Source organism: Schistocerca americana, chromosome 3 (genome assembly GCF_021461395.2).
Source record: "Schistocerca americana isolate TAMUIC-IGC-003095 chromosome 3, iqSchAmer2.1, whole genome shotgun sequence".
Classification (NCBI taxonomy): domain Eukaryota; kingdom Metazoa; phylum Arthropoda; class Insecta; order Orthoptera; family Acrididae; genus Schistocerca; species Schistocerca americana.
In genome coordinates, this window is record NC_060121.1 from 884,473,232 (window position 1) to 884,499,500 (window position 26,269).

At 39.2% G+C, this 26,269-nt stretch overlaps 1 protein-coding gene across 1 annotated transcript in view; it reads left to right on the plus strand.

Annotated features, from left to right (window-relative positions):
• The window catches only part of LOC124605364 (huntingtin), a 511,164-nt gene that overhangs the window by 108,077 nt on the left and 376,818 nt on the right, over positions 1 to 26,269 (plus strand). The window contains exons 12-13 of the mRNA XM_047136992.1: positions 7,756 to 7,911; positions 21,235 to 21,395. Coding sequence (XP_046992948.1) covers positions 7,756 to 7,911; positions 21,235 to 21,395 — 317 coding nt within the window. The remainder of the gene's footprint in view (positions 1 to 7,755; positions 7,912 to 21,234; positions 21,396 to 26,269) is intronic.

Here is a 26,269-nt window from a genome sequence, read left to right on the forward strand (position 1 = left end):
AGAGTGTCAGAGAGTTTAGTGAGGGTTGGAAATTGAACTCTGCTATAAATAGCGGCGTGAGGTCAACAGTAGTTCACAATCTGGTTGGTGTCCAGGCAGTGAGTACGCACAGCAGCAAAACTCGCAGCACCTATAGAAGACGGATGGGTCGGTTGTCCAAATACTGAGCAGGAAATGGAAACAGCGACTCAGTAGAACACATGGAAGCCCACTATTAATTATTTCCTAAACATTTGTGACATAACACACAACTCGGAAGTGTAAGAGCATACTGGAATGTGAACACACACACTTCACAGCCAGCTCATTCCTAGTTCCCTAATTCTATTACTGTATTGTGACTTCTTTCTGTGGACAATGATCACTGATAAGTTCACTTTTACAGTTCAGTATTGAAGTGATATTATATGGAAATTTTGTCTGTTGAGAACACATCAACATTTGATATGGATTTTTCTTCCTGTTCTGTGACATTCCATTGATACCTAACATGAACTGTCCTTAGCACTGAAAATCTTTGCACCAAACTGCACACATACGTTGGAAATTACACAATTTTCTGTAAAGACACACAACTGTTGCGAGCTAACATCCCAAAGATGTTCGGGCTCACGTGCAGTTCCTCTTTGTAAAAATGTCTTGGCTCAAACTCATCTAGGGGTTGAACTACACGTATCGCATTGTTGTTGTTGTGGTCTTCAGTCCAGAGACTGTTTGATGCGGCTCTCCTTGCTACTCTATCCTGTGCAAGCTTCTTCATCTCCCAGAACCTTCTGCAACATAGATCCTTCTGAATCTGCTTAGTGTACTCATCTCTTGGCCTCCCACTATGATTTTTGCCCTCCACGCTGCCCTCCAATACTGAATTGGTGATACCTTGATGCCTCAGACCAAGTCCTACCAACCAATCCCTTCTTCTAGTCAAGTTGTGGCACAAATTTCTCTTCTCCCCAGTTCTATTCAATTCTTGTCTTAACTATTTATTGTCCATGTTTCAATTCCATACATGGCTACACTCCATATAAATACTTTCAGAAACGACTTCCTGACACTTAAATCTATACTTGATGTTAACAAATTTCTTTTCTTCAGAAATGCTTTCCTTACCATTGCCATTCTACATTTTATATCCTCTCTACTTTGACCATCATCAGTTATTTTGCTCCCCAAATGGCAAAATTCATTTACTACTTTAAGTGTGTCATTTCCTAATCTAATTCCCTCAGCATCACCTGATTTAATTCGACTACATTCCATTATCCTTGTTGTACTTTTGTTGATGTTCATCTTATATCCTCCTTTCAAGACACTGTCCATTCCGTTCAACTGCTCTTCCAGGTTGTTTGCTGTCTCTGACATAATTACAATATCATTGGCGAACCTCAAAGTTTTTATTTCTTTTCCATGGATTTTAATTCCAACTCTGAATTTTTCTTTTGTTTCCTTTACTGCTTGCTCAATATACAGATTGAATAACATTGGGGATAGGCTACAACCCTGTCTCACTCCCTTCCCAACCACTGCTTCCTTTTCATGCCCCTCGACTCTTAAAACTGCCATCTGGTTTCTGTATAAATTGTAAATAGCCTTTTGCACTGTGTATTGTACCCCTACCACCTTCAGAATTTGAAAAAAAGTATTCCAGTCAACATTGTCAAAAGCTTTCTGTAAGTCTACAAATACTAGAAACGTAGATTTGCCTTTCCTTAACCTTTCTTCTAAGATAACTTACGGGGTCAGTATTGCCTCATGTGTTCCAACATTTCTTCGGAATCCAAACTGATCTTCCCTGAGATCGGCTTCTACCAGTTTTTCCATTCGTCTGTAAAGAATTCATGTTAGTATTTTGCAGCTGTGACTTAATAAACTGATAGTTTGGTAATTTTCACTTCTGTCAACACCTGCTTTTTTTGGAATTAGAATTCTTATATTCTTTTTTAAGTCTGAGGTATTTTGCGTCTTCTATATCTTGTTCACCAGATGGTAGAGTTTTATTAGGGCTGGATCTCTCAAGGCTATCAGCAGTTCTAATGGAATGTTGTCTACTCCCGGGGTCTTGTTTCGACTTACATCTTTCAGTGTTCTGTAAAACTCCTTCACGCAGTATCATATATCCCATTTCATCTTCATCTACGTGCTCTTCCATTTCCATATTATTGTCCTCAAGTACCGTGTTATCAAAAAGTCAGTATAAGTTTGAAAACTGAATAAATCACGGAATTATATGGATAGAGAGATACAAATTGACACTCATGCTTGGAATGACATGGGGTTTTATTAGAACCAGAAAAATACAAAAGATCAAAAAATGTCCGACAGATGGCACTTCATCTGATCAGAATAGGAATAATTAGCATAACAAAGTAGGACAAAGAAAAGATGATGTTCTTTACAGGAAATGCTCAATATGTCCACCATCATTCCTCAACAATAGCTGCAGTGGAGGAATAATGTTGTGAACAGCACTGTACAGCATTTCCGGAGTTATGGTGAGGCATTGGCGTCGGATGTTGTCTTGCAGCATCCCTAGAGATGTCGGTTGATCACGATACACTTGCGACTTCAGGTAACCCCAAATCCAATAATCGCACGGACTGAGGGCTGAGGATCTGGCAGGCCAAGCATGATGAAAGTGGCGGCTGAGCACATGATCATCACCAAACGACGCGCGTGAGCGATCCGTTGGACATTTTGTGAACTTTTTTTTTTGTTCTAATAAAACCCCATGTCATTCCAAGCATGTGTGTCAATTTTTACCTTTCTATCTACATTATTCCGTGGTTTATTAAGTTTTCAAATTTATACTGACATTTTGATCACCTGGTACATCACCCTTGTATAGACCCTGTACGTACTCCTTCCCCCTTTCTGCTTTCCCTTCTTTGCTTAGAACTGGGTTTCCATCTGAGCTCTTGATATTCGTACAAGTGGTTCTCTTTTCTCCAAAGGTCTCTTTAATTTTCCTGTAGGCAGTATCTATCTTACCCCTGGTGAGATAAGCCTCTACATCCTTACATTTGTCCTCTAGCCACACCTGCTTAGCCATTTTGCACTTCCTGTCGATCTCATTTTTGAGACGTTTGTATTCCTTTTTGCCTGCTTCATTTACTGCATTTTTATATTTTCTCCTTTCAACAATTAAATTCAATATTTCTTCTGTCACCCAAGAATTTCTACTAGCCCTCATCTTTTTACCTACTTGATCCTCTGATGCCTTCACTACTTCATTTTTCAAATCTACCCATTCTTCTTCTACTGTATTTCTTTCCCCCATTCTTGTCAATTGTTCCTTTATGCTCTCCCTGAAACTTTGTACAACCTCTAGTTTAGTCAGTTTATCCATGTCCCATCTCCTTAAGTTCCCACCTTTTTGCAGTTTCTTCAGTTTTAATCTGAGTCCACATCTGCCCCTGGAAATTCTTACAATTTAAAACCTGGTTCCTAAATCTCTGTCTTACCATTATATAATCTATCTGAAACCCGTCAGTATCTCCAGGCTTCTTCCATGTATACAACCTTCATTCATGATTCTTGAACCAAGTGTTAGCTATGATTAGGCGGCTTCCTCTTTCATTTCTTACCCCCAATCCATATTCACCTACTACGTTTCCTTCTCTTCCTTTTCCTACTGTCGAGTTCCAGTCACCCATGACTATTAAATTTTCATCTCCCTTCCCTATCTGAATAATTTCTTTTATCTCATCATACATTTCTTCAATTTCTTCATCATCTGCAGAGCTAGTTGGCATATAGACTTGTACTACTGTCGTAGGCGTGGGCTTTGTGTCTATCTTGGCCACAATAATGTGTTCACTATGTTGTTTGTAGTAGCTTACCCGAACTCCTATTTTTTTTATTCATTATTAAACCTACTCCTGCATTACCCTTATTTGATTATTTATTTATAACCCTGTATTCACCTGACCAAAAGTCGTGTTCCTCCTGCCACCGAACTTCGCTAATTCCCACTATATCTAACTTTAACCTATCCATTTCCCTTTTTAAATTTTCTAACCTACCTGCCCGATTAAGGGATCTGATATTCCATGCTCCGATCCGTAGAACGCCAGTTTTCTTTCTCCTGATGACGACGTCCTCTTGAGTAGTCCCCGCCCGGAGATCCGAATGGGGGACTATTTTACCTCCAGAATATTTTACCCAAGAGGACGCCATCATCATTTATCCATACAGTAAAGCTGCATGCCCTCGGGAAAAATTACGGCTGTAGTTTCCCCTTGCTTTCAGCCGTTCGCAGTACCAGCACAGCAAGTCTGTTTTGGTCTGTGTTGCAAGGCCAGATCAGTCAATCATCCAGACTGTTGCCCCTGCAACTACTGAAAAGGCTGCTGCCCCTCTTCAGGAACCATACGTTTGTCTGGCCTCTAAACAGATACCCCTCCGTTGTGGTTGCACCTACGGTACGGCTATCTGTATCGCTGAGGCATGCAAGCCTCCCCACCAACAGCAAGGTCTATGGTTCATGGGGGGGAGGGGGTAAATAATTATGTATTCTTAATTTTTGCTACAGTCATGCATGACAGATATTGACACATCACAAGCTCGGCATCCATCCCAACCATTGCCTTGATCATTCTCCAGTACCATTTTATTGTGGGAAAAATGATCATGTTGGCATCCAGCACACAACCTAACAAAAAATGACCCGTGTGTATATTCAATAGACTCCAGTATTCTGTGGTAATAGACCAGCGCACTTACACTGTTGCATGAAATGACAGTTTATAGAAATTTTGACTATAGTATTTTGGTCTTTTATATCAAGAGCCCTAGATAAATCTGAAAACAGTTGTGAGGTTTTACATATAATGGATGTGATGACTGTTAGGATCAAAGCAAAAATTTCTTGGCCTGGCAGTGAAAAGCAAACAATAGTTAACACACAAAAAATGCACTTACATTTCCACATTGCCTGCTTAATGGTCAGGGTGATTAGTCCAGTGTTGTCCCCTTGATCAGATTTCAGTTTGGGAAAGTCTGCAAAATACCCATCACAGCTACCGTATCATCATCAAAGGCTCAGATGATGGTAGCGTTTTCAGAGTCCCCGGCTAGGAACCAAGTTGTGGCCCTCCACATGTGCACAGGTGACAGTTGCTGCTGCTACCAGGCATTGGTGTGGCCGGTAGCCAAATCAAAGTTGCTAGCTATGTAGGTCCTTCATTATGTTGCAGCTTGGCTTGTGTCATGGTACTAAATAAGCTCCGTCTAGTCAAGCCCACAACGCGTGTGTGGTGTACTTCCTTTCAGCCCCGTCGACGGGACGAGGTTCTCCTCACTCGGCTTCGAATAGGCCACAGCCCTATGACGCATGGCTTCCTGCTCCGGCGAGAAGACCCTCCATTGTGTGGTGCTTGCGGCGTCCAGGTCACTGTGAGCCACATTTTACTGGATTGTGTTTTATTTTCTGACCAGCGGGCCTCGGCTGATTTGCCAGCGGACCTGCCAACTCTTTTAGGCAACACTCGGACGAATGTGGTTAAAGTTTTAAAGTTCTGTGCTTTGTCAAATGTTTTTACAAAGATTTTAGGGAGCGGATTTTAATTTGCTCACTGTGTGACAAGCTCGCCCATCTTTTCTGTAAGTGGCCAGCCAATGACACATTCCTGTGTCATTCTTGTTGCTATGTTTTCCCTTCCCTTCGGTTATACTTTCTTATGTAGTAATTTCCCTCTTTTCCTGTTTTCTTTGAATGTGTTTTTCAGTTTTAATAGGTCTCTCCACATTCGTTCCTTTTAATGTGTATCAGGGCGCTGATGACCTCGATGTTGAGCGCCCATAAACCCCAACACACACACACACACACACACACACACACACACACACACACACACACACACGCTTGTGTCATAAATTTTTGTTTTCCTCTATATCTAATGGCAGCAAGTAAGGGACTCCAGACTTTACTTAGTTGAAATCCCCAGACCCTATCAACAAGGTTATCTGCCATGCAAAATTGTATGAGCTCCTTTATCACACATTCCTTAATGGACAAAACTGAGACAATATTGTTGTTACCTTGATCATGTTGAGCATTACAGCTGACAATGCTGTTAATGAAAATCACCTCAACTGTATTTTTACATATCTTTGTAGCCTAATAAATGTCTAATAATACAGCTGAGGTGGTTTTCATTAATCATTAACATTATAGTTGTTATCTTATCTTGTACATTGTGTGGATTTATGTGCTGAGAAAATGCCCTGTATTTCTTGTGTGATGACAATGTTCATCACACTGATCTTGTACCATGCAATATTTTTAAACATTACACGGCATTCCACATTGATTGGAATCTCTCTACCTGGTGGGTAGTATACCATATTGTTTTTATGCCCTATTCTACAGTATTTGTTGATTGTTTACACAAAATGTTTATATGCTTTTTTTGTGTGCCCTTATCTCTCTTATCTTAGTCTCATAATCCCTATGTGAGACGTATGATGGTGGCAGGATAATGGTTGCACATGTTTGTGCGTAACTAGATTAAAAAATCAGTGTCACTTGACTAAGGCAATTGGAATCCTTTACAACCATCAAATTTCTAAGGACGTGTTTCCAAAGCAGGTGGGACACTCATACAAATCTAACCTATGGGAAGGCAGATGCCAGAATCAGATTTATTGGAAGAACCGTAAGTAAATGTAAATCATACCTGAAATAAGCTGCTAACAAATCCCTGATTCAATCAGTTTTTCAGTTTTTGTTTGATAGGCTGGAACTCTTACCAAGTTAGAGTAACACGCGAGAGGGTGGGGCGGGTAGAGGGGGGCGGGGGAATGAATAAAAAGAACGGTTATGTACTTGGTCATAGCTTTGTGTAGACAGTATGAGAGTGTCACAGAAATACTCAACAAACTACAGTGGAAGATGCTACGAGAAAAGTGCACACTAAAGAGCTTTTTTCACAAAATCCAGAGTGCCCACTTTCCATACCTAATAAAGAAACACTTTACTTCCTCCAGCATAGATCTCATGTAATCGCCACAAGGGTAAAATTAATTCTGATAAAGAGAGATGTCCACCGTCTTTTTTTCCCCATATCGTCCTTGTATCGAACGGGTCGGGGATAAAATGATTTCGATATGCTATATACTCCCCACAACACACCAGACAGCTGCTTGCAGTGTGCAGATGTATATTTGCAAGTGAGCAAGTGAGGGACTATTTATTATTGAGTTTTACGAAAAGTCTACCTCTGTCATAATGTCTATGAGATACCTGTAGTAATGAGTGCATCACGTTTGTTGGAGGTGGAAGTCGGACATGGATTATCATTCAGATTCAAAACTCTTGTATATGTATAAAACATAATATAATTGTGACTCTAACATAGGATAATTTCATCAGTTTTAAAATAACTGTGTTCTCTTTTGTTTTACAACTTGTCAGCTGAACCCTCCCCACAAGATATCCTAGCCAACAATGCCACACAACATTTACATTTTAAAAATGTCAGTTGGTTGTAATATTTGCCAGTAATTATAAATAATATTATTTAAAATAAAAGAAAGCTAGAAAAGAGAAATTGATTTGGGGGGTATTAAAAGGTAAAGTCTGCTGCACTCAACACGATTAGCAGGCTTCCGACCTGATTGCAAGCAACTACACTACTTTGCCTGTCTCGAAGGGCGTTAGCGAGAAAAAATTGTTTATAGCAGTCTTAGTTCTTTCTATATTTTCATCAGCTCTGTAGATTTAAAGATGTAGGTTGAAATGATATGTATGCGTTTCAGGGGCTACAGGATGAATCTTCAATTTGTTGTCGTCACACTTTGACTGCCATTGGCCATTGTCTGAACCCTCTTCTGGAAAGTGTTAACAGTGTCGATTCTATTCCAATACTGAATGCACTTCCTATAGTTGTGAGGAATCCCTACTGGCTAGTGAAGGTAAGTGATTGTTCTTATTTATGAATAGGTAATGTGTTTCTGATACATCACAGTAACTGATAAGAGCTGCACATTGGCTGCAGAACAGTGTGCTCTTAAAATGGGATGTTATTAACGCAAACTGTAGGTGTTCCACTTTTTCCTCTTGTTAGATTTTTGTTGGATGGGTTGAAATGCTTACCAAGTTAGAGTAATAGGTGAGAGGGGGAGGGAGGGAGGGAGGGAGGGAGGGAGAGAGAGAGAGAGTAAAAAGAACAGTTGTGCACTTGATCATAGCTTTGTTTAGACAGTATGAAAGTGTTACAGAAATACTCAACAAACAACTTTAGTGAGGAGGAATCATGACTAGCCACAAGTTCTCCCGTATGTTGGCAAATATGATCAAAGCTAGGCAAAATTCTAAAAACTTATTATGTTAAAGTAATTTTCTGGCCACCTCAGCTTGATAATGGATGATCTGTGTTTGCAGAAACCTGAAATCTGTGGAATACCATGTCAATGGGGCAAAGCCTACATTGGCTAGATCAAAAATACAGCACATCAAAAGTGTGTGGAATGTTTGTGTCTTAATTGTCATGCAACCTAGTGGTTAGCTGCAGCTGGAATGCATATCCTTACATGATGTTTTGTAAATTATAGTGGTATGAAAATAGTGCCTCTGATTAGATCCTCCTGAGATTCAGTTATTAAGTAATTTGTGGAAATACATTTATTGCAAGAATTTATTAATTAAAAGGATAGCTTTCAACTGAATATGGTAAGGGACCTGGTCATTTTTTTAAAATTTATACAAAAAGACTTAAGTGGCATGTCCAGAGACAACTAGCCTTATCAGTTTGACTACTGAGCTTTAATTACGTGGGTACGCAATTTGCAGAGGGCATGTCTGCTATAATGCCAATAAGAATGCACCAGTGTGCCCCAGATGCAGCAAAATTCATCAGAGAGCACTAAATTTGTCAGTGGTAGTCATACAATCAAGACCAAACCCAGATGTGCAGTTGTGTAGCCTTTTGTGTAAACATAGGATGTAATCTCATAATTAAATTCACCAGAACATGGCTGCATCATTGTCAGCTGAAACATTAAGGCAAGCAGTCAAAATCATTCAGCGTCAGTTCCAAAATCTCATGAAAAACTTTGAGATATGGTATTGTTATCAGATTTTTTTATATATGCCGCTATAAATCTGCTATGTAACTTTACTATGTTGCAACTAGTTGTGACCATCATAACCTGGCAGTCTTTAAAGCTTAAAACAATATATACTACATGTATGTTGTTACAAGATATGTTACATATGTAGGACCCACTTGCTTCTAGAGCATTAACTATACTTGAAAAATATTTTGCAATAATGTGTATATGGTACATGCCATTTTAAGCTTTAAAATCTGAAAACATAAATAGTCGAAACTGGCTGCAGCATAGTAAAGTTTTACAGAGCTTTTTGGTGGCGTACATGTACAAATGTCTTCTATTAAAGCTGTGGAGCACAAGCTTAAGATCATCTAGATTTTTGGTAACTGTAGTTTTAAAGTGTAGCATATGATCCAACAGCACAAATGATGACATCCCGAGTGTAACCCTGCGAATAAAATTAAAAAATCAAACACTTTTTTTTTTGGTGTTTCTCATCAAATTGATGTTTTCAGATATAGAAATTGCTTTTGCCATCAAGTGTACACTTATTCCTTATGTTTTATCCATTCCATCCCTTCATCATTTCCCAGCCCTGCTGGTATAAATAAATCTACTGTTTCCCTCACTTGTACTTAGGTATCTCATTTCTCTTTTGTTTCTTCTTCTTATGTATTATTATGTAGTTTCTTGTTATTTCTAATCTTGCCTCTAGTTGATCCTGTTACATGTTCCTCAAAATTTTGTTTTTGGATTGTTACAGAGTGAGGTGGTCTATATTACCTTTGTTCCAGGTTCTATCATATTTCTGTTGATAGCCCAAAGAACATTTTGCCAGATCTGATTCTTTGCACATATTTTTGTGGCAATCAGAGTGATATAGTTATAATAATGCAAGTTCAAGCTTTAGAAGGCTAGGCCATTTGTGGAAAGTGCCATGCTAGGTTTAGACTCTTCCTATCCGGTTCAGTATATGTATACATGTGCATCTAAATGTATATCTACTCCTACATGTACATGAAGGTACATACCCTGCAAGCCACCATATGGTGCATCACTATTAGTTATTTCCTTTCCTGTTCCACTCGCAAAAAGAGAAAGCGAAAAACAACTGTCGAAAAGCCTCCGTGTGAGCCCTAATTTCTCGCATCTTATGCTTGTGGTCTGTGCATAAAATGTGTGTTGGCAGTGGAAGTATCATTCTGCAATCGGCCTCAAATCCCAGTTCTCTTAAATTTTCACGATAGTGTCTCACAAAAAGCGCATCATCTTTGCTTCAGGGATTTCTGTTTGAGTTCACGAAGCATGTACATAACGCTTAAATGCTGATCGAATCTACCAGTAGCAAATCTAGTAGCACACCTCCGAATTGTATCAATATCTTCCTTTTATTTGATGCGGTGTGGATTCCAAACACTCAAACAGAGCTGAAGAATGGGTCACACTAGTGTTCTGTGCACCGTCTCCTGTATAGAAGAGCTACGCATCCCTAGTATTCTCCCAGTAAAATAAAATTGAGCATTTGCCTTTCCTGCTACTAACCTGACGTGCTCATTCCACTTCATGTCACTTTGCAGTGTTATGCCCAGATATTTAATTGATGTGGCTGTCTCCGTCACAACCCAGCTAATGCTGTGTTTGAACATTGCAGGAATGCTTTTCTACATTGTATACTCCTACAGTCACTCAAACATGACATCTTCCTGTACACCATAGCTTTATCAGCAAACAGTTGTATATTGCTGCTCACCCTGCCTGTTAGATCATTTATGTATATAGAGAAGAGATTGATCCTATCACACTTCTCTGGGGCACTCCTTATGATTCCCCTGTCTCTGACAAAGGACTACTTACTGGGTTCTATTACTTAAGAAGTCTTTGAGCCATTCCCATCAACCTAAACCGTATACTCAGATCTTCAACAGACTGCAGTAGGGCATTGTATCAGATTGTTTCCAGAAATGTAGAAAAATGCAGACTCTGCCTGTTGGCCTCCATCCGTGTTTTGTAGGAATTCATGTGAGAAACGGGCAAGCTGAGTTTTGCATGAGTGATGTCTCCTAAGTCAGTGCTGATTTATGGACAGAAGCTTTTTGGTCTCAAGAAAATTTATTATGTAAACTCAGAAAGTGTTCAAGAATTCAGCAGCAAAGCAATGTTAAGGCTGTTGGTCTGTGATTAATGTACAGGTGACTCAGCTGCCACTGCTGCTGCTGTTTTGTGCAGCCCGCAATGTTGTAGCTGTCCTTCACAAACTGTGCACAAGTTCGTCATATTCTCTTGCTCGCTATGTGTAAACTATTAGTCGTACAGAAAAAAAACGAACAAAATTTTTTTGTAGGAAACTGAACGTAAATAAATTTTGTACTGGGATATCTTTCCACTAGAAGCAGTAGTTTTTGAGTTGTTCAAGAAAAACCTAATAAAAAAGTGACCTTCAAAAGCACTGCAATTCCCACACTCATCCCCCACTGGTCAGGATTTTTAGTTTGTTGTCCATGGCACTCCCTTCCTACCACTGTAAAAATATTTGTGACTCTACTAATTGTTTCCCACATTCAACCTTTTTTTGTCTTCATTGACCGGCCTTATTATGTCATCAACTTATTTGAGCACTTAGAAATTGTGACATTGATGTTTATGTAAATTTTAACTAGCAATTTTGTGAATTTTAACACCATAAAAAACAATTACAGTGTTGTATTCATCATGTCTTCTACCTATGAAACAACTGTGCTTGTAAGAGTTAAGTTTGGATTGAGCTGTCAATATAATCAGTTTTACCATAATATTTACAAACATCATTTATCATTCGTTATCCTCATGGACATGTTTAAAATAATAACGTTAATGAAGTAGTCAACTATGCTGATAGTGTAATAGCCTGATCAATAGAAAGCAAAAAAGTTCAGATATCAGTACTAATTCTTGTAGGCAGAAATTTTTGTGCGGTGGGTGGAGGTAGTGTCACGAACACTAGAAATCCTGACTGGTGAGGGATGAGCGTGGGATGGAGGTGTGCTTAAAGGTTTGTTTGTTTTTTTCTTGCTTAACTCGAAAACTGTGGCCTCCAGTGACATTGTATCCTAGTACAAAATTTAACTATATTAAATTTCCTACAAAAAGGTCTGACCATTTTTTCTGTAGGACTAATAGTTTGTGTGTAGTGAGTGGAGAGGGAGAGAATATGAAAATCCTGTGCGTGGTATACAAATGCCAGCTATAACATTGCAGGCTGCTTAAAAAGACAGAATAACAATGATAGGGGTAGCTGAATTGCCCTTTATAGTGGGACCTTATGTTGTCAGCTGTGATAGTTTGTGAAGAAAATCATCTTTTTGGCATACTAAATGTTCATTACCTGCACACTAATGATTTCGAGTTTTTGATATTCAGCATTTTTTTAGCTTTTGTGGTGCACATAAAAACTTTAGGTACTTTCCTGTTTCATTGACTAAGAGTACCTGGAGTCCAGAATGAAATTTTCCCTTTGCAGCAGAGTGTGACTGTGATGTGAAACTTCCTGGCAGATTAAAACCGTCTGCCAGACCGAGGCTTGAGCTCAGGACCTTTGCCTTTTGCGGGCAAGTGCTATACTAACTGAGCTACCCAAGCACGACTTATGATCCGCCCCCGCAGCTTTACTTCCAGCAGTACCTCATCTCCTATCTTCCAAACTTTATAGGAGCCCTGCAAGTTTCGTAGGATAACTTCTGTAAAGGTTTGGAAGGTAGGAGATGTAGTATTGGTAGAAGTAAAGCAGTGAGAACTGGTCGTAAGCTCTGCCTGGATAGCTCAGTTGGTAGAGCACTTGCCCACTAAAGGCAAAGGTTCCGAGCTCAAGCCTCGGTCCAGCAGACAGTTTTAACATGCCAGAAGTTTCGTATCAGTGCACACTCAGCTGCAAAGGGAAAATTTCATTCTGGACTCCAGGTACTCTTAGTCAAGGAAACAGGAAATTATGTAAAGTTTTTATGTGCACCACAAATGTTAAATTGCTGAATATAAATAGCTGAAAATCAGTAGTACTTAACCATTGGAAATTCAGAAGACCCAGGGGAAAGATTTCAGGATGGATGCAGGTGTTTGAGATGAGACAGGATTTCTGGAATGGTGGTCACTGTAGCATAGCTTGTATGGGTATGTATGTGGCAGTTCATAACCAAAGAGTTGGAGATTTTATTAGCAAGTAGGATTATGATGATGGGATCAGTTTGCAGGTGGTGTATGCCAATTAATCCTGTGGATGTGTCATCAGTTTAGAAAATTGAGGGCTTAAGAAATGATGGTGAGGCACAGTACAATGTTAGGAAATTCTAGAAATTTAATCAGATGACTTGGGGCCAATGGAGGTAGACCACAGGTACGCGGAACAGTAAATTGAGTGAGGCAGGGATGACAGTGGCCGTGTGTGTGTGTGTGTGTGTGTGTGTGTGTGTGTGTGTGTGTGTGTGTGTGTTTTATTTTGTTTATGTCTGATGTAGTCCAATACCTAAATAATATCTAACAGTCTCTTGTCAATGTGCCCGTCTGCCATTCAACACCTCCTCTATGTGGTGAGCAGTTCCTACCATTTTATGAAATATGAACATAGTCTTTTGTGACCAGTTTCAGTTTCAGTATAATTTTTCTTGGTGTGCGACAGCATCATGATGTTATTCAACTACTGATGTTTGGGGGTTATTGCAGGTAACTTCATCAGGATGCATGTAACAGTAGCTAAAGTGTCGGTCATGTGTGGGAACACACCCAGAAGAATCGTATTGAAATACTTTATCATGTTTAAGATTCAGATATCAGTGTTTTGTAACAGAATTTTTACTATTTTATTTATTTATTTATTAAAACCGCTCAAATTAGGACCCTTATATTGGACTGGGGTTTTGCACATAAAGCAATTTTTTAACTCATAGTTGCCTAAGAAATATCAATTTTAATATGAGAGTATTGAATTGATTTGAGTGGTTATAAAGGCAACATGAGTAAAAAATACTGACTAGGAACTAATAAAGTTAATACTCCTTCCCCTGCTGCTGCCAGTGCCAGTGAAGAAGAAGAAGAAGAAGAAGAAGAAGAAGAAGATGATGATATGATAATAATAATAATAATAATAATAATAATAATAATAATTGTGATAGTGGCAGATGTAAAAGAAATTTATGGGTGTACAAAATAGATGTTTACTTATATAGTGAGTTCTGGGGAAACGAAATTTAAGGCAACTGCACCAGTGAAGAGTACTGGGAAATGTGGAAGATGTGATCAGAAAGAAGGATGTTCAGGGGCAATGAGTGCATACAGGGACAATGGTGCTCACTATTATTGGTTCAGTAGATATGTCCCTAACTGCTTTCTGAGGCTGGAGATGTTATTCAGTTTTCTAATATAGTGCAGGAGATTATTGCAGAGTCAGGTTCCTACTACTGAGGAGGACTTTGAGAAAGTGGCTGAACAAGGGGTGGGACAGAAAGGATTTTTCTCTAATGGGAATGTGTGTCTGCCATGTTGTTCAAACAAGAACATTAAGGTCAAGGAGAGATATGAGGGATGAGGGACAGTGTATGTCAATAAGGCAGTAGGCAGAGGGTATGAAAATCTCTATGCTTGTCTGCACACAGCCAGGATAACGTGTGTGTACAACGGTGAAATGTGATCGTACAGTCGAACATCACATATATATCGAACACAAACATTCGTAACTAGTCCCAGGTGCCATGAGTTTTCCTGGGAAAGACTGTGTAGGATAATCAATAATAGCTGTAATCAATAATTGGAAGTATAAGTATTTGTACAAGATTCTTTTGGAGGTCAAGAGGGAAGAGCATTTTATATTTTTGTAGGGTGTGGAGAAATTCTGATGCTTTCGTGCACGTTATAGTTAGGTGCTGAGTCCAAGTTGGATTTTCATCTATTAATACTCTAAAACTCGTTGCTGAAGGAGCTAAGCTGGTGTTTGCCCCATTTAGCATTAAAGATGGTCAGGATTCCTGATGTTTTGGGTTAATGAGTGTAGAATGGCCAACTGGTACCACTTTGCTTGTGGATGGGTTGAGCTTAAACCCTATATTCAGTGATCATTTTTGTAGTGCACACAGTTCAGTATTGAGATTCGCAGTAGCTCTCATAGGGTTTATTAGTTTTGCAACTGGAGGTCATCAGTGTATGTGTTGTATCTACTGTAGGAAAACATATAAGACATAATGCTGAACCCTGGGGAATACCTGATACTGCTGTCCTCCATTGTGACTTTATGGTATAGGACATGATGCCTTACTGTTTAGATGTCAGGTATGAGTGAAACCATTGCACTGCACCTGGCGAGAAATTTAGGCTGCCAAATTTGGCAAATTAAATGTGGAAGTAAGTGGTCTCAAAGGCTTTGCTGAAGTCTAAGAAGTACATGATAGTCGCCTATTGTGCAATCATGGCAAGCTTCAGGTCATCTATTTCCTTTATTAAGGCAGATGTGGTGTGATGCTTATGGAAATCTGTTTGGTGTTTGTCTAGTAGGTTTTTGTAGTTAGGTCGTTTGTTAACTGGTCATGGACTGTACACTCTAAGGCCTTGGACAGTGTAGGAAGAATGCAAATGAGTCAGTAATCAGAGGGTGCTGTGTTAACATCCTTTTGAGGTAGTGGCTTATTAGCCACTGTTTCCATGCATCAGGGAAATCACTTGTGGTTAACAAGTGGTTGAAGATATCTTTTATAGTGCGTCAGCGATAAACTTTGTGTCTAGCAGATGTTAATCTGATACACATGACAGTTTCTTGAGTAGTATTTCAAGTGACATGCTTTAGGTAGAATTTTTCATGGCTGCAGCCATTTACCCTTATCATGTAGACAAAGTGTGTCCGTTTCGTTTGCAGTTCAGTTATGATGTAGGTAATGTGAAGTACAGTTTTAATTTTGTCCATACCAAAACCATGCAGGTTTTTTCATAAGACAGCTGGTGTATTTCTATTGTGGTTATTGTATGGGCATGTCAGGCTTAGCGTTTCTCACAGCTTGGCAGTCAGCCAAGGTTCAGGTTTCCTGCTTACTTTTCTGGTCTTTAGGGGAGCATATTTCTCATGTAGTTGAATAAGTTTGTTAGTAAATCCATGGAGTTTTTTTGTTTGTTTCCAAAAAGGGAATAGATGATGTCCTGCAAACACTTTCTTGCATCTCAGTTGCAACTTCAGAATAATTAATGTGTTTGAAGTCTTGGTTTGTAGTCAGTTGTGGTTTCTTTCTGGGGCATCATGAATATTATGTCATGGGCAGCCATGCCAGGTACAGATATTTGAGGAGTAAAAACTACTCTGTTTGGGGATTTCTTTGCAAATGTGTCTAGGAGAATGTTACTACTGTTTGTGTGATGGTAGGAGCAGGCTGAAGTAGTGACACATTTGAAGAAGAAAGCATCAGCTTTAAATTTGACAATGGAAGGACTACTGCATAGAAAATTTATGTTAGTGTAACCAGCTATAATTACTTGATTGTGTGTCGACTTGAGACTTGAAAGAACAGGTTCGAAGCAAGCAAACCTGCCTACTTCAGGAGGTGTGCAGAGGACACAAATCAGACACTTTCTGTTAAGGGATTTGATCTCTATGAAAATATATTCCAGTTGTTTGTCTTCACTATTGTTGGATGTGTGTAGCACAGTAGGTGATAAACTAGAACGTATATATGACCCAACTTACCCGTTTAGTCTGTTACGTCTGTCAATTCTTAGAAACATTTAGACAGGTTGGTTTACTGAACGAGTGGGAAGACTCAGTTTGAGCCAGGTTTCCAACAGAAGTATTACACGGTTGTTTACATCTACATCTTGAAATATATGACAGATGAACTGGCAGAGATTTGACATTTAGATGGCTACGTGGAGCTTAGTGCATTCAGGTGCAAACATACAAGGGGGCTGCTGCTGTTGGACACTTGTGACCCTGGGTCATTGCTTGTGAGGGAACAGAGCATAAGGAAGTACTCTAAGGTGGGGAGCGCAGGTGTCAGGAAGTGAAAGCTGCAGGTGCCTTCAGGGAGGAGGGAGGTTTTATGACCAAGGCCAGCAGAGTTTGCAGCATTTGCTGAACAGGCAAGTGGTGACAGGAAAAGCAGCTTGCTAGATGGAGACAGAATAATCTGTGCATGTCATTATTGAAAGCAAGATAAACAAATTATAAACAGAGTGTACTATTAATGCCCTAGTGATGAGTAACAACGATATGATGATAAGCTGCTAAATAAAAATGGAAATAAGATTAAGTTGTTGTTTGTTGTTGTGGTCTTCAGTCCTGAGACTGGTTTGATGCAGCTCTCCATGCTACTCTATCCTGTGCAAGCTTTTTCATCTCCCAGTACTTACTGCACCCTACATCCTTCTGAATCTGCTTAGTGTATTCATCTCTTGGTCTCCCCCTACGATTTTTACCCTCCACGCTGCCCTCCAATACTAAATTGGTGATCCCTTGATGCCTCAGAACATGTCCTACCAACCGATCCCTTCTTCTGGTCAAGTTGTGCCACAAACTTCTCTTCTCCCCAATCCTATTCAATACCTCCTCATTAGTTATGTGATCTACCCATCTAATCTTCAGCATTCTTCTGTAGCACCACATTTCGAAAGCTTCTATTCTCTTCTTGTCCAAACTATTTATCGTCCATGTTTCACTTCCATAGATGGCTACACTCCATACGAATACTTTCAGAAATGACTTCCTGACACTTAAATCAATACTGGATGTTAACAAATTTCTCTTCTTCAGAAACGCTTTCCTCGCCATTGCCAGCCTACATTTTATATCCTCTCTACTTCGACCATCATCAGTAATTTTGCTCCCCAAATAGCAAAACTCCTTTACTACTTTAAGTGCCTCATTTCCTTATCTAATTCCCTCAGCATCACCCGACTTAATTAGACTACATTCCATTATCCTTGTTTTGCTTTTGTTGATGTTCATCTTATATCCTCCTTTCAAGACACTGTCCATTCCATTCAACTGCTCTTCCAAGTCCTTTGCTGTCTCTGACAGAATTACAATGTCATCGGCGAACCTCAAAGTTTTTATTTCTTCTCCATGAATTTTAATACCCACTCCGAATTTTTCTTTTGTTTCCTTTACTGCTTGCTCAATATACAGATTGAACAACATCGGGGACAGGCTACAACCCTGTCTTACTCCCTTCCCAACCACTGCTTCCCTTTCATGTCCCTCGACTCTTATAACTGCCATCTGGTTTCTGTACAAATTGTAAATAGCCTTTCGCTCCCTGTATTTTACGCCAGCCACCTTTAGAATTTGAAAGAGAGTATTCCAGTCAACATTGTCAAAAGCTTTCTCTAAGTCTACAAATGCTAGAAACGTAGGTTTGCCTTTCCTTAATCTTTCTTCTAAGATAAGTCGTAAGGTCAGTATTGCCTCACGTGTTCCAGTGTTTCTACGGAATCCAAACTGATCTTCCCCCGAGGTTGGCTTCTACTAGTTTTTCCATTCGTCTGTAAAGAATTCGTGTTAGTATTTTGCAGCTGTGACTTATTAAGCTGATAGTTCGGTAATTTTCACATCTGTCAACACCTGCTTTCTTTGGGATTGGAATTATTATATTCTTCTTGAAGTCTGAGGGTATTTCGCCTGTTTCATACATCTTGCTCACCAGATGGTAGAGTTTTGTCAGGACTGGCTCTCCCACGGCCGTCAGTAGTTCCAATGGAATATTGTCTACTCCGGGGGCCTTGTTTCGACTCAGGTCTTTCAGTGCTCTGTCGAACTCTTCACGCAGTATCGTATCTCCCATTTCATCTTCATCTACATCCTCTTCCATTTCCATAATATTGTCCTCAAGTACATCGCCCTTGTATAGACCCTCTATATACTCCTTCCACCTTTCTGCTTTCCCTTGTTTGCTTAGAACTGGGTTTCCATCTGAGCTCTTGATATTCATACAAGTCGTTCTCTTATCTCCAAAGGTCTCTTTAATTTTCCTGTAGGCGGTATCTATCTTACCCCTAGTGAGATAGGCCTCTACATCCTTACATTTGTCCTCTAGCCATCCCTGCTTAGCCATTTTGCACTTCCTGTCGATCTCATTTTTGAGACGTTTGTATTCCTTTTTGCCTGTTTCACTTACTGCATTTTTATATTTTCTCCTTTCATCAATTAAATTCAATATTTCTTCTGTTACCCAAGGATTTCTACTAGCCCTCGTCTTTTTACCTACTTGATCCTCTGCTGCCTTCACTACTTCATCCCTCAAAGCTACCCATTCTTCTTCTACTTTATTTATTTCCCCCATTCCTGTCAATTGCTCCCTTATGCTCTCCCTGAATCTCTGTACAACCTCTGGTTCTTTTAGTTTATCCAGGTCCCATCTCCTTAAATTCCCACCTTTTTGCAGTTTCTTCAGTTTTAATCTACAGGTCATAACCAATAGATTGTGGTCAGAGTCCACATCTGCCCCTGGAAATGTCTTACAATTTAAAACCTGGTTCCTAAATCTCTGTCTTACCATTATATAATCTATCTGATACCTTTTAGTATCTCCAGGGTTCTTCCATGTATACAATCTTCTTTCATGATTCTTAAACCAAGTGTTAGTTATGATTATGTTGTGCTCTGTGCAAAATTCTACCAGGCGGCTTCCTCTTTCATTTCTGTCCCCCAATCCATATTCACCTACTATGTTTCCTTCTCTCCCTTTTCCTACACTCGAATTCCAGTCACCCATGACTATTAAATTTTCGTCTCCCTTCACAATCTGAATAATTTCTTTTATTTCATCATACATTTCTTCAATTTCTTCGTCATCTGCAGAGCTAGTTGGCATATAAACTTGTACTACTGTAGTAGGTGTGGGCTTCGTATCTATCTTGGCCACAATAATGTGTTCACTATGCTGTTTGTAGTAGCTTACCCGCATTCCTATTTTCCTATTCATTATTAAACCTACTCCTGCATTACCCCTATTTGATTTTGTGTTTATAACCCTGTAGTCACCTGACCAGAAGTCTTCTTCCTCCTGCCACCGAACTTCACTAATTCCCACTATATCTAACTTCAACCTATCCATTTCCCTTTTTAAATTTTCTAACCTACCTGCCCGATTAAGGGATCTGACATTCCACGCTCCGATCCGTAGAACGCCAGTTTTCTTTCTCCTGATAACGACATCCTCTTGAGTAGTCCCCGCCCGGAGATCCGAATGGGGGACTATTTTACCTCCGGAATATTTTACCCAAGAGGACGCCATCATCATGTAATCATACAGTAAAGCTGCATGCCCTCGGGAAAAATTACGGCTGTAGTTTCCCCTTGCTTTCAGCCGTTCGCAGTACCAGCACAGCAAGGCCGTTTTGGTTATTGTTACAAGGCCAGATCAGTCAATCATCCAGACTGTTGCCCTTGCAACTACTGAAAAGGCTGCTGCCCCTCTTCAGGAACCACACGTTTGTCTGGCCTCTCAACAGATACCCCTCCGTTGTGGTTGCACCTACGGTACGGCTATCTGTATCGCTGAGGCACGCAAGCCTCCCCACCAACGGCAAGGTCCATGGTTCATGGGGGGGATTAAGTACGTACAATAATTCACAGACAATAAGAAACAGTGAAAAGCAGGAATTAGTATGAAGTAAAACAAAACAATTCACACATTAGTTAACTTATGGTGAACTACAATCTACAGTAATGCTATAATCACACAAATCAGTGGCAGCAAGAGCTGGTATGTTATTAGCTCCTAATGCACTGGCTTTTGAGTTCATTTGTATTGCAATCTCGTCTTTTTCCATTTTCAGTCTTCACTATTATCCTGTTATCATTTGCCCATGCATTTTGTTGTCCAAATCTCGAAATTGTGTGGTTCAAAATGTGTAGTCTTTTGGAGGTGGGGTCCTCTTGTATTGTCAGACCTGACTTTTTGAGTTTCTTCTTCATTCTGAAGACTTAGATCTTTTCTTGTACAACACGAACATCATTGTTATGGATCTAGGTTTTGTAGATCCTGGCAGCTTATGTCCTATTCTAAAACTTCTGTCGTTGTCATTCAGTGTCACCTGCAGACCTAGTGAATAATTTTAAAAAAAAATGACTGTTCCATTGATTTTTTTAACCATTGTACAGGTACTTGAAGACTGAGTTTCTTTGCATCCCAGAACTAATAATTATCATTATCTCCAGTGACTGATACATGCTCTTTGTTACAGGTTAAACTAATTGAGGTGGTTAGTGAATTACCATTTAATACAATCCATTATCTTACACAGACTATGGAGTTCCAGGAAAATGTTTTGTATCACATAGTGCTTATTCTTCTCGGCGATGAGGATGCTCGCGTGAGGCGAGCTTCATCTGATGGCATAGTGAGGTAAGCATTTGTGATAAACTACTTACACCTTCATAATACATGCTACTTCCATCAAGTTTATTTTTGTCCAGGTGTGTGTGACAGTTTAGTAAAATATTCTCTGAATATTTGTGCCAACTTCTGTCTCTCTGTTTGTGTTGTGATACATGTGCAACCAAAAGTTGTTTATATCTGGGACTGTGTGTTTAGAAGTAGACAGTGTAGGGACAGTGTAGGTAGTTGACACATGTATTTTTGAGAATGATTCCTTTTATCAGCTTTGCATTCAGATAACCAATTTTATTCTAAAAGCTGGACATAATAATGAATAAACACAGTGAATCAGGAAGTATCAAATTTGTTTCTTTATTTCCAGTCTGATCACAAAAATTGTCGTCGGACTATTTATTTTGGTTTGTAGTATCCATTTTCATAGTTCCAGAGCTCTTGCTCCTATGTTGTAAACTAGGGTAACCAGAGGTCCTGTACTTTACGAAATTGTCACTTATTTCACTTAAGTGTCCCATTGTCCTGAGGAAATGCACATGGGATGTGTATTGTCCCATTTTTCATTAACCATCCCATATATTTTGGAACAACATCTTTTTAAGTAACATGTAGCATAATCAAATGGAGAAAAAGTATTTGTACCCAAAGAATAAAGGAAATGCAGTCTCTGATTAGACCAACATGAACCAGACATGAGTTTTGAAGTTTTTTGCTTGGTACTGTGTAATGCTTTCACATGGAGAGCACTTTCTCACTGACTTCTGGAATATAAAAGGTGAAATAACTGATATAATAACAAATCTTATTAAGGATGTTCTTAATAAATTTCATGTGAGGGATAAGATGTTGCATTGTGAGTTTTCTGAAGTGAAATACAAACAGCTGCTTGGTAGTGTGACAAGCAAATGACTTTCTTTGGAATTGTCTGTTAACTGTATTGTTTATATTTACAATGGGTTAAAAATCTTACTTTTTGTCCCAAGAAAAGTAATCTATAACTTAAAATCATTATTAAAGAGCCTGCATCACTGTTTTGGCTTTATTTTACTCAGAGCCAATTTAAAATACTTTTATCACCAATAAAAACTCTTGAGGCTGCAGATATATCAGCAAATGAAGTAATTGATAAGGAAAGTGAAATAGAGGACAGAGGAAAACTTTCAAACTGTGAAAATGTGATCTTTGACAAATACATTTCAGAAGATAAATTGCTGAAAGATTCAGCTTTCTTGGTTATTCAAATTGAGACACTAAATGATTACTTTGATAAATGGGATTACCCATTTCATGTACTGAAACCATTTAACTGGATTAAGCTCAGAGATCCTCTTCTTAGGAAGTTGTTTTAGCAAAGTCTTAAAACCTTAGTAGAGCTTGATGAAAATATTATGAAAGAAATGTGTGAAGATGAACTTTTTGATGGACTGCACCATGCTAAAAATGTTGTGAAGTGTAAAACCATGAATTAAGAACTGTTATGTCTGTTGGTCAACAACAGTGTATTATTTTCAACTTTCGTGCATCTCAAGATATTTGCTGCAAAAATTTGTGGCTCATTACTGTGTTTGTGCAAGTTCTATCTGGCCCTAATACTGCTGCAGAAAGTGTGTTCTCTATGGACTGATAAAAAGAGTAGGTTCAGTGTGAAAATTGTTAAGGAGATAATTATAACTAAGACTCATTTTCAGGATACTTCCTGTGTTCATTTTTATAAACTTCTATTTGAAAATAACAAGCTTCTGAATGACATAAATTATTCAGCAAAATACAAATGAAAATGAGAAACAGGTAGCCTATATAAAAAATAATAAGTAGTTGTAATAATCATTGTTTACCGTAGTTAAGACCTCATTTATTATAGTGATATATTGCACATGCATGTGACAACAATAAAATAACAAAATATTTACTCTGTTTGTAAGGGAAGGTAAAGTGCGATACATATAAACCTGAACTACTTTAATGGGTCATAACATTTGAACCAATAATGGGACACATTTGCAATTTTGAGAGATGATAATACACAAGTGCAAGACGACATACATACATACGTACATATATACATACAAAGTCCTTACAGCAAATGTTGCAAGAGCCCTCCACCTGCATTGATTCACAACTGTACTCGTTTCACCATATTCTGCAATGTTCTGTTAGATGTATTGTCACCAGAGTTGCTTATTTAATGTTTAATGGAATCACAGAGTTCCGCAGTTACCCATGGTTTATTCTTGTACACTCGTCTTTTAAGATAATCCCAGAATTAAAAATCTGGGGGAGGGGACTGGGGTTAGGCCAGGTGATCCTGGGAAGCAACGATTTTTTTTAAGAATATTCACTCAACAAAGAAACTGGTTACTAGTTGCACGGAAGTGCGAGCTGTGTGACATGTTGCTTTAGCTTGTTGGAAGATGCTCATATAAATTGTAGTGGCTGTGATCATATCGAAGAAAATGGGGACAACAATATTGGAAGCTTACACCGTGTACCACACTCCAGCCTTTTGTGGATCTAGGGATGGTTTACACCAGCCCAGTTTTGTATGTTGATGTGACCTGACAGATGTATCCATGCCTCATCTGTAAACCAAGTTGATGGAGAGAATGTCTGGACTTTGAATAAGAAACCCCTGAAACCATCGACAGTAAGGCATTCTTTTCTCGTGATCTGTTTCTTACAGTGCTTGCATTATGTTCACTCTGTATGGCCGCAGGGCCGATTTCTTTGCAGCTCTCTGACATCTGGCATACGAAATGCCTGCCTCCCGGCTCACTCGACACAACTCGTTCTCAAAGAGTCTTCGAACATTATCAGTAACCTCTGAACTCAATGATCGTCTGTGTTTACTACTGCCACTGTATAGTACATCACTTGTCGCCAATAAAATTGTTGCTTTTGTTGGAACATTGCGAACAATGAGTTCTCTCCGGAATGCCCATTGTTTTGTAACCAATGAGTCTGTCATCCAGTATTTTTGCACAACAAAAACCTGCTCTCGAAGTGTGTACTGTCTGTTTTTGGTGGCTAAAGACTGTGAACAACTCACTAATTTGCTCGTTATTCTCATGCGACCCAAACTACACATTCACAGACTTCACAAACTGCGACTGATGAGGCTACTAACAAACTGACACGAACAGAGTAAGTGTGGCATTATACCAGGCAAAGGACCTTGTGTGCAGAAGTGACAATCAACTTTCCAACAGTGAGTGGTACTTCTGATTCTCCTAGAGCTACTGAGATCATTAAAACAACTTTTCTGCTTCTATGAGCGTACAAAGGGAAATTACGGCTCATTGAAGTAATTCAGGTTTATATAGATTGCCCTGTTTTGACCCTATTTTGTGCAAATTCTGACAAAAAGTTATGATAAACTGTGTAGTAATGGCACAAACCATGTATTTTTACAAAGATCTACTGTTTAGGTGCAGTATTAATGAAAGTTTCCACAAAATGTTGATTCTCTTCAACTTCTGATATGTGTCCAACATTTTGATTTTGGAAACCTTGTCATACTACAGAACTGAAGATGATCACTAAAGACCAAACTTGATCGTCTGATGACAATTTTTGTGATCCTAGACTGAAATTAAAGAAACAAATTGTAATTTTACTGTCATTATTAGTAAAGTATTTGGCTTGTTGGCTCGGTCACTCATTTTAAGTGCCAGACTACAATATAAAAACTAGGATCTGATTCCATCGGCCCTAGAACTTTTTCTGTCTCTTTATCACTTTTTGGACAAATCCTCATTCAAATCTTATAGAGTACTCATGTACACACCGTCATCTGTGTGGCTACATTATCCTGGCTGGCTATGTTGTGCAAGCTCTGCACTTTGACACTTAAAGGGTGGGAAGGTCTGGGATGGGTAGCAGACGTGGGAGGCAGAGACACCGGGTGCCCAGGATAGGGGGTGAGGTATGTGGAGAGAGCTGTAGGCAGGGCAGGAAGAGCTGTGAACAGCGCACAGAGAAGTGGATTAGGAGGAGGGGAGAGAGTAGAGGATAGGCAGACTGTGGAAGGAAGGGTGTGAGTGCAGGACAAGTGAAGTAAGGCTCGAAAGACAGTGTGGGGCAGGAGCTTATGGAGACTGGGTCCAGGAGGATTATGGGATAAAAGGACATGTTGCAAGAACAATTTCCACTGTGAGCCCTACTCTCACTTTTGACTGATAAAATTAGTGTTAAAAGTTGTGGTTGAAATAGCAAAGGGTTGTTTCTGTGACATAACACAAACTTTGGCTTGAACATATGTGTAAAGGGTGGTTACGCGTAGCTCCGTGTATCACCCTGTGGCCAACTTGGCTATAGAAGTATTAGATTTTTTGTTCTGTTTTTCCCAGCAGTTGAAGAGAGTTCCAGAATACAGCAACATTTGTAAGTGAAATAGGAAGTTAAGTAACTGATGATGACAAATAGATTGGAGTGAAATTGAATGAAGTTTATATTAATAAATAAATTTGAATTTACTTCCAAATGATGGCCTGTCAATAAAATGAATGAAGGGAAGTGAAGTGAAATGATCATATGGTGTTATTGGCCAGGAGGCCCCGTCTGGTATTGTTCAACTGCCTGCTGGAACTCTTTCTATTTGATGTGTCACTGAGGATGAAATGTAATCCCTGGATGAAAAAAAAATCTCCAACCCAGCTGGGAATCGACCCGGGACCCCATTATTTAGAGGCAGCAACATTTACCACTAGACCGTGAGCTGCAGACTTAATATAAAAAAAAGCTGAAAACAGTTTTTAATTCATCTCCAAGGTTCATATATATAGTATGTGTGAAGCTAACTCACATACCAAGCACTCATCACACTTGGGCCCTCAATTTCAAAGTCTGAAAGTGCCCTGATTTGATGAGAATCAGAAATTAAAAGTTCT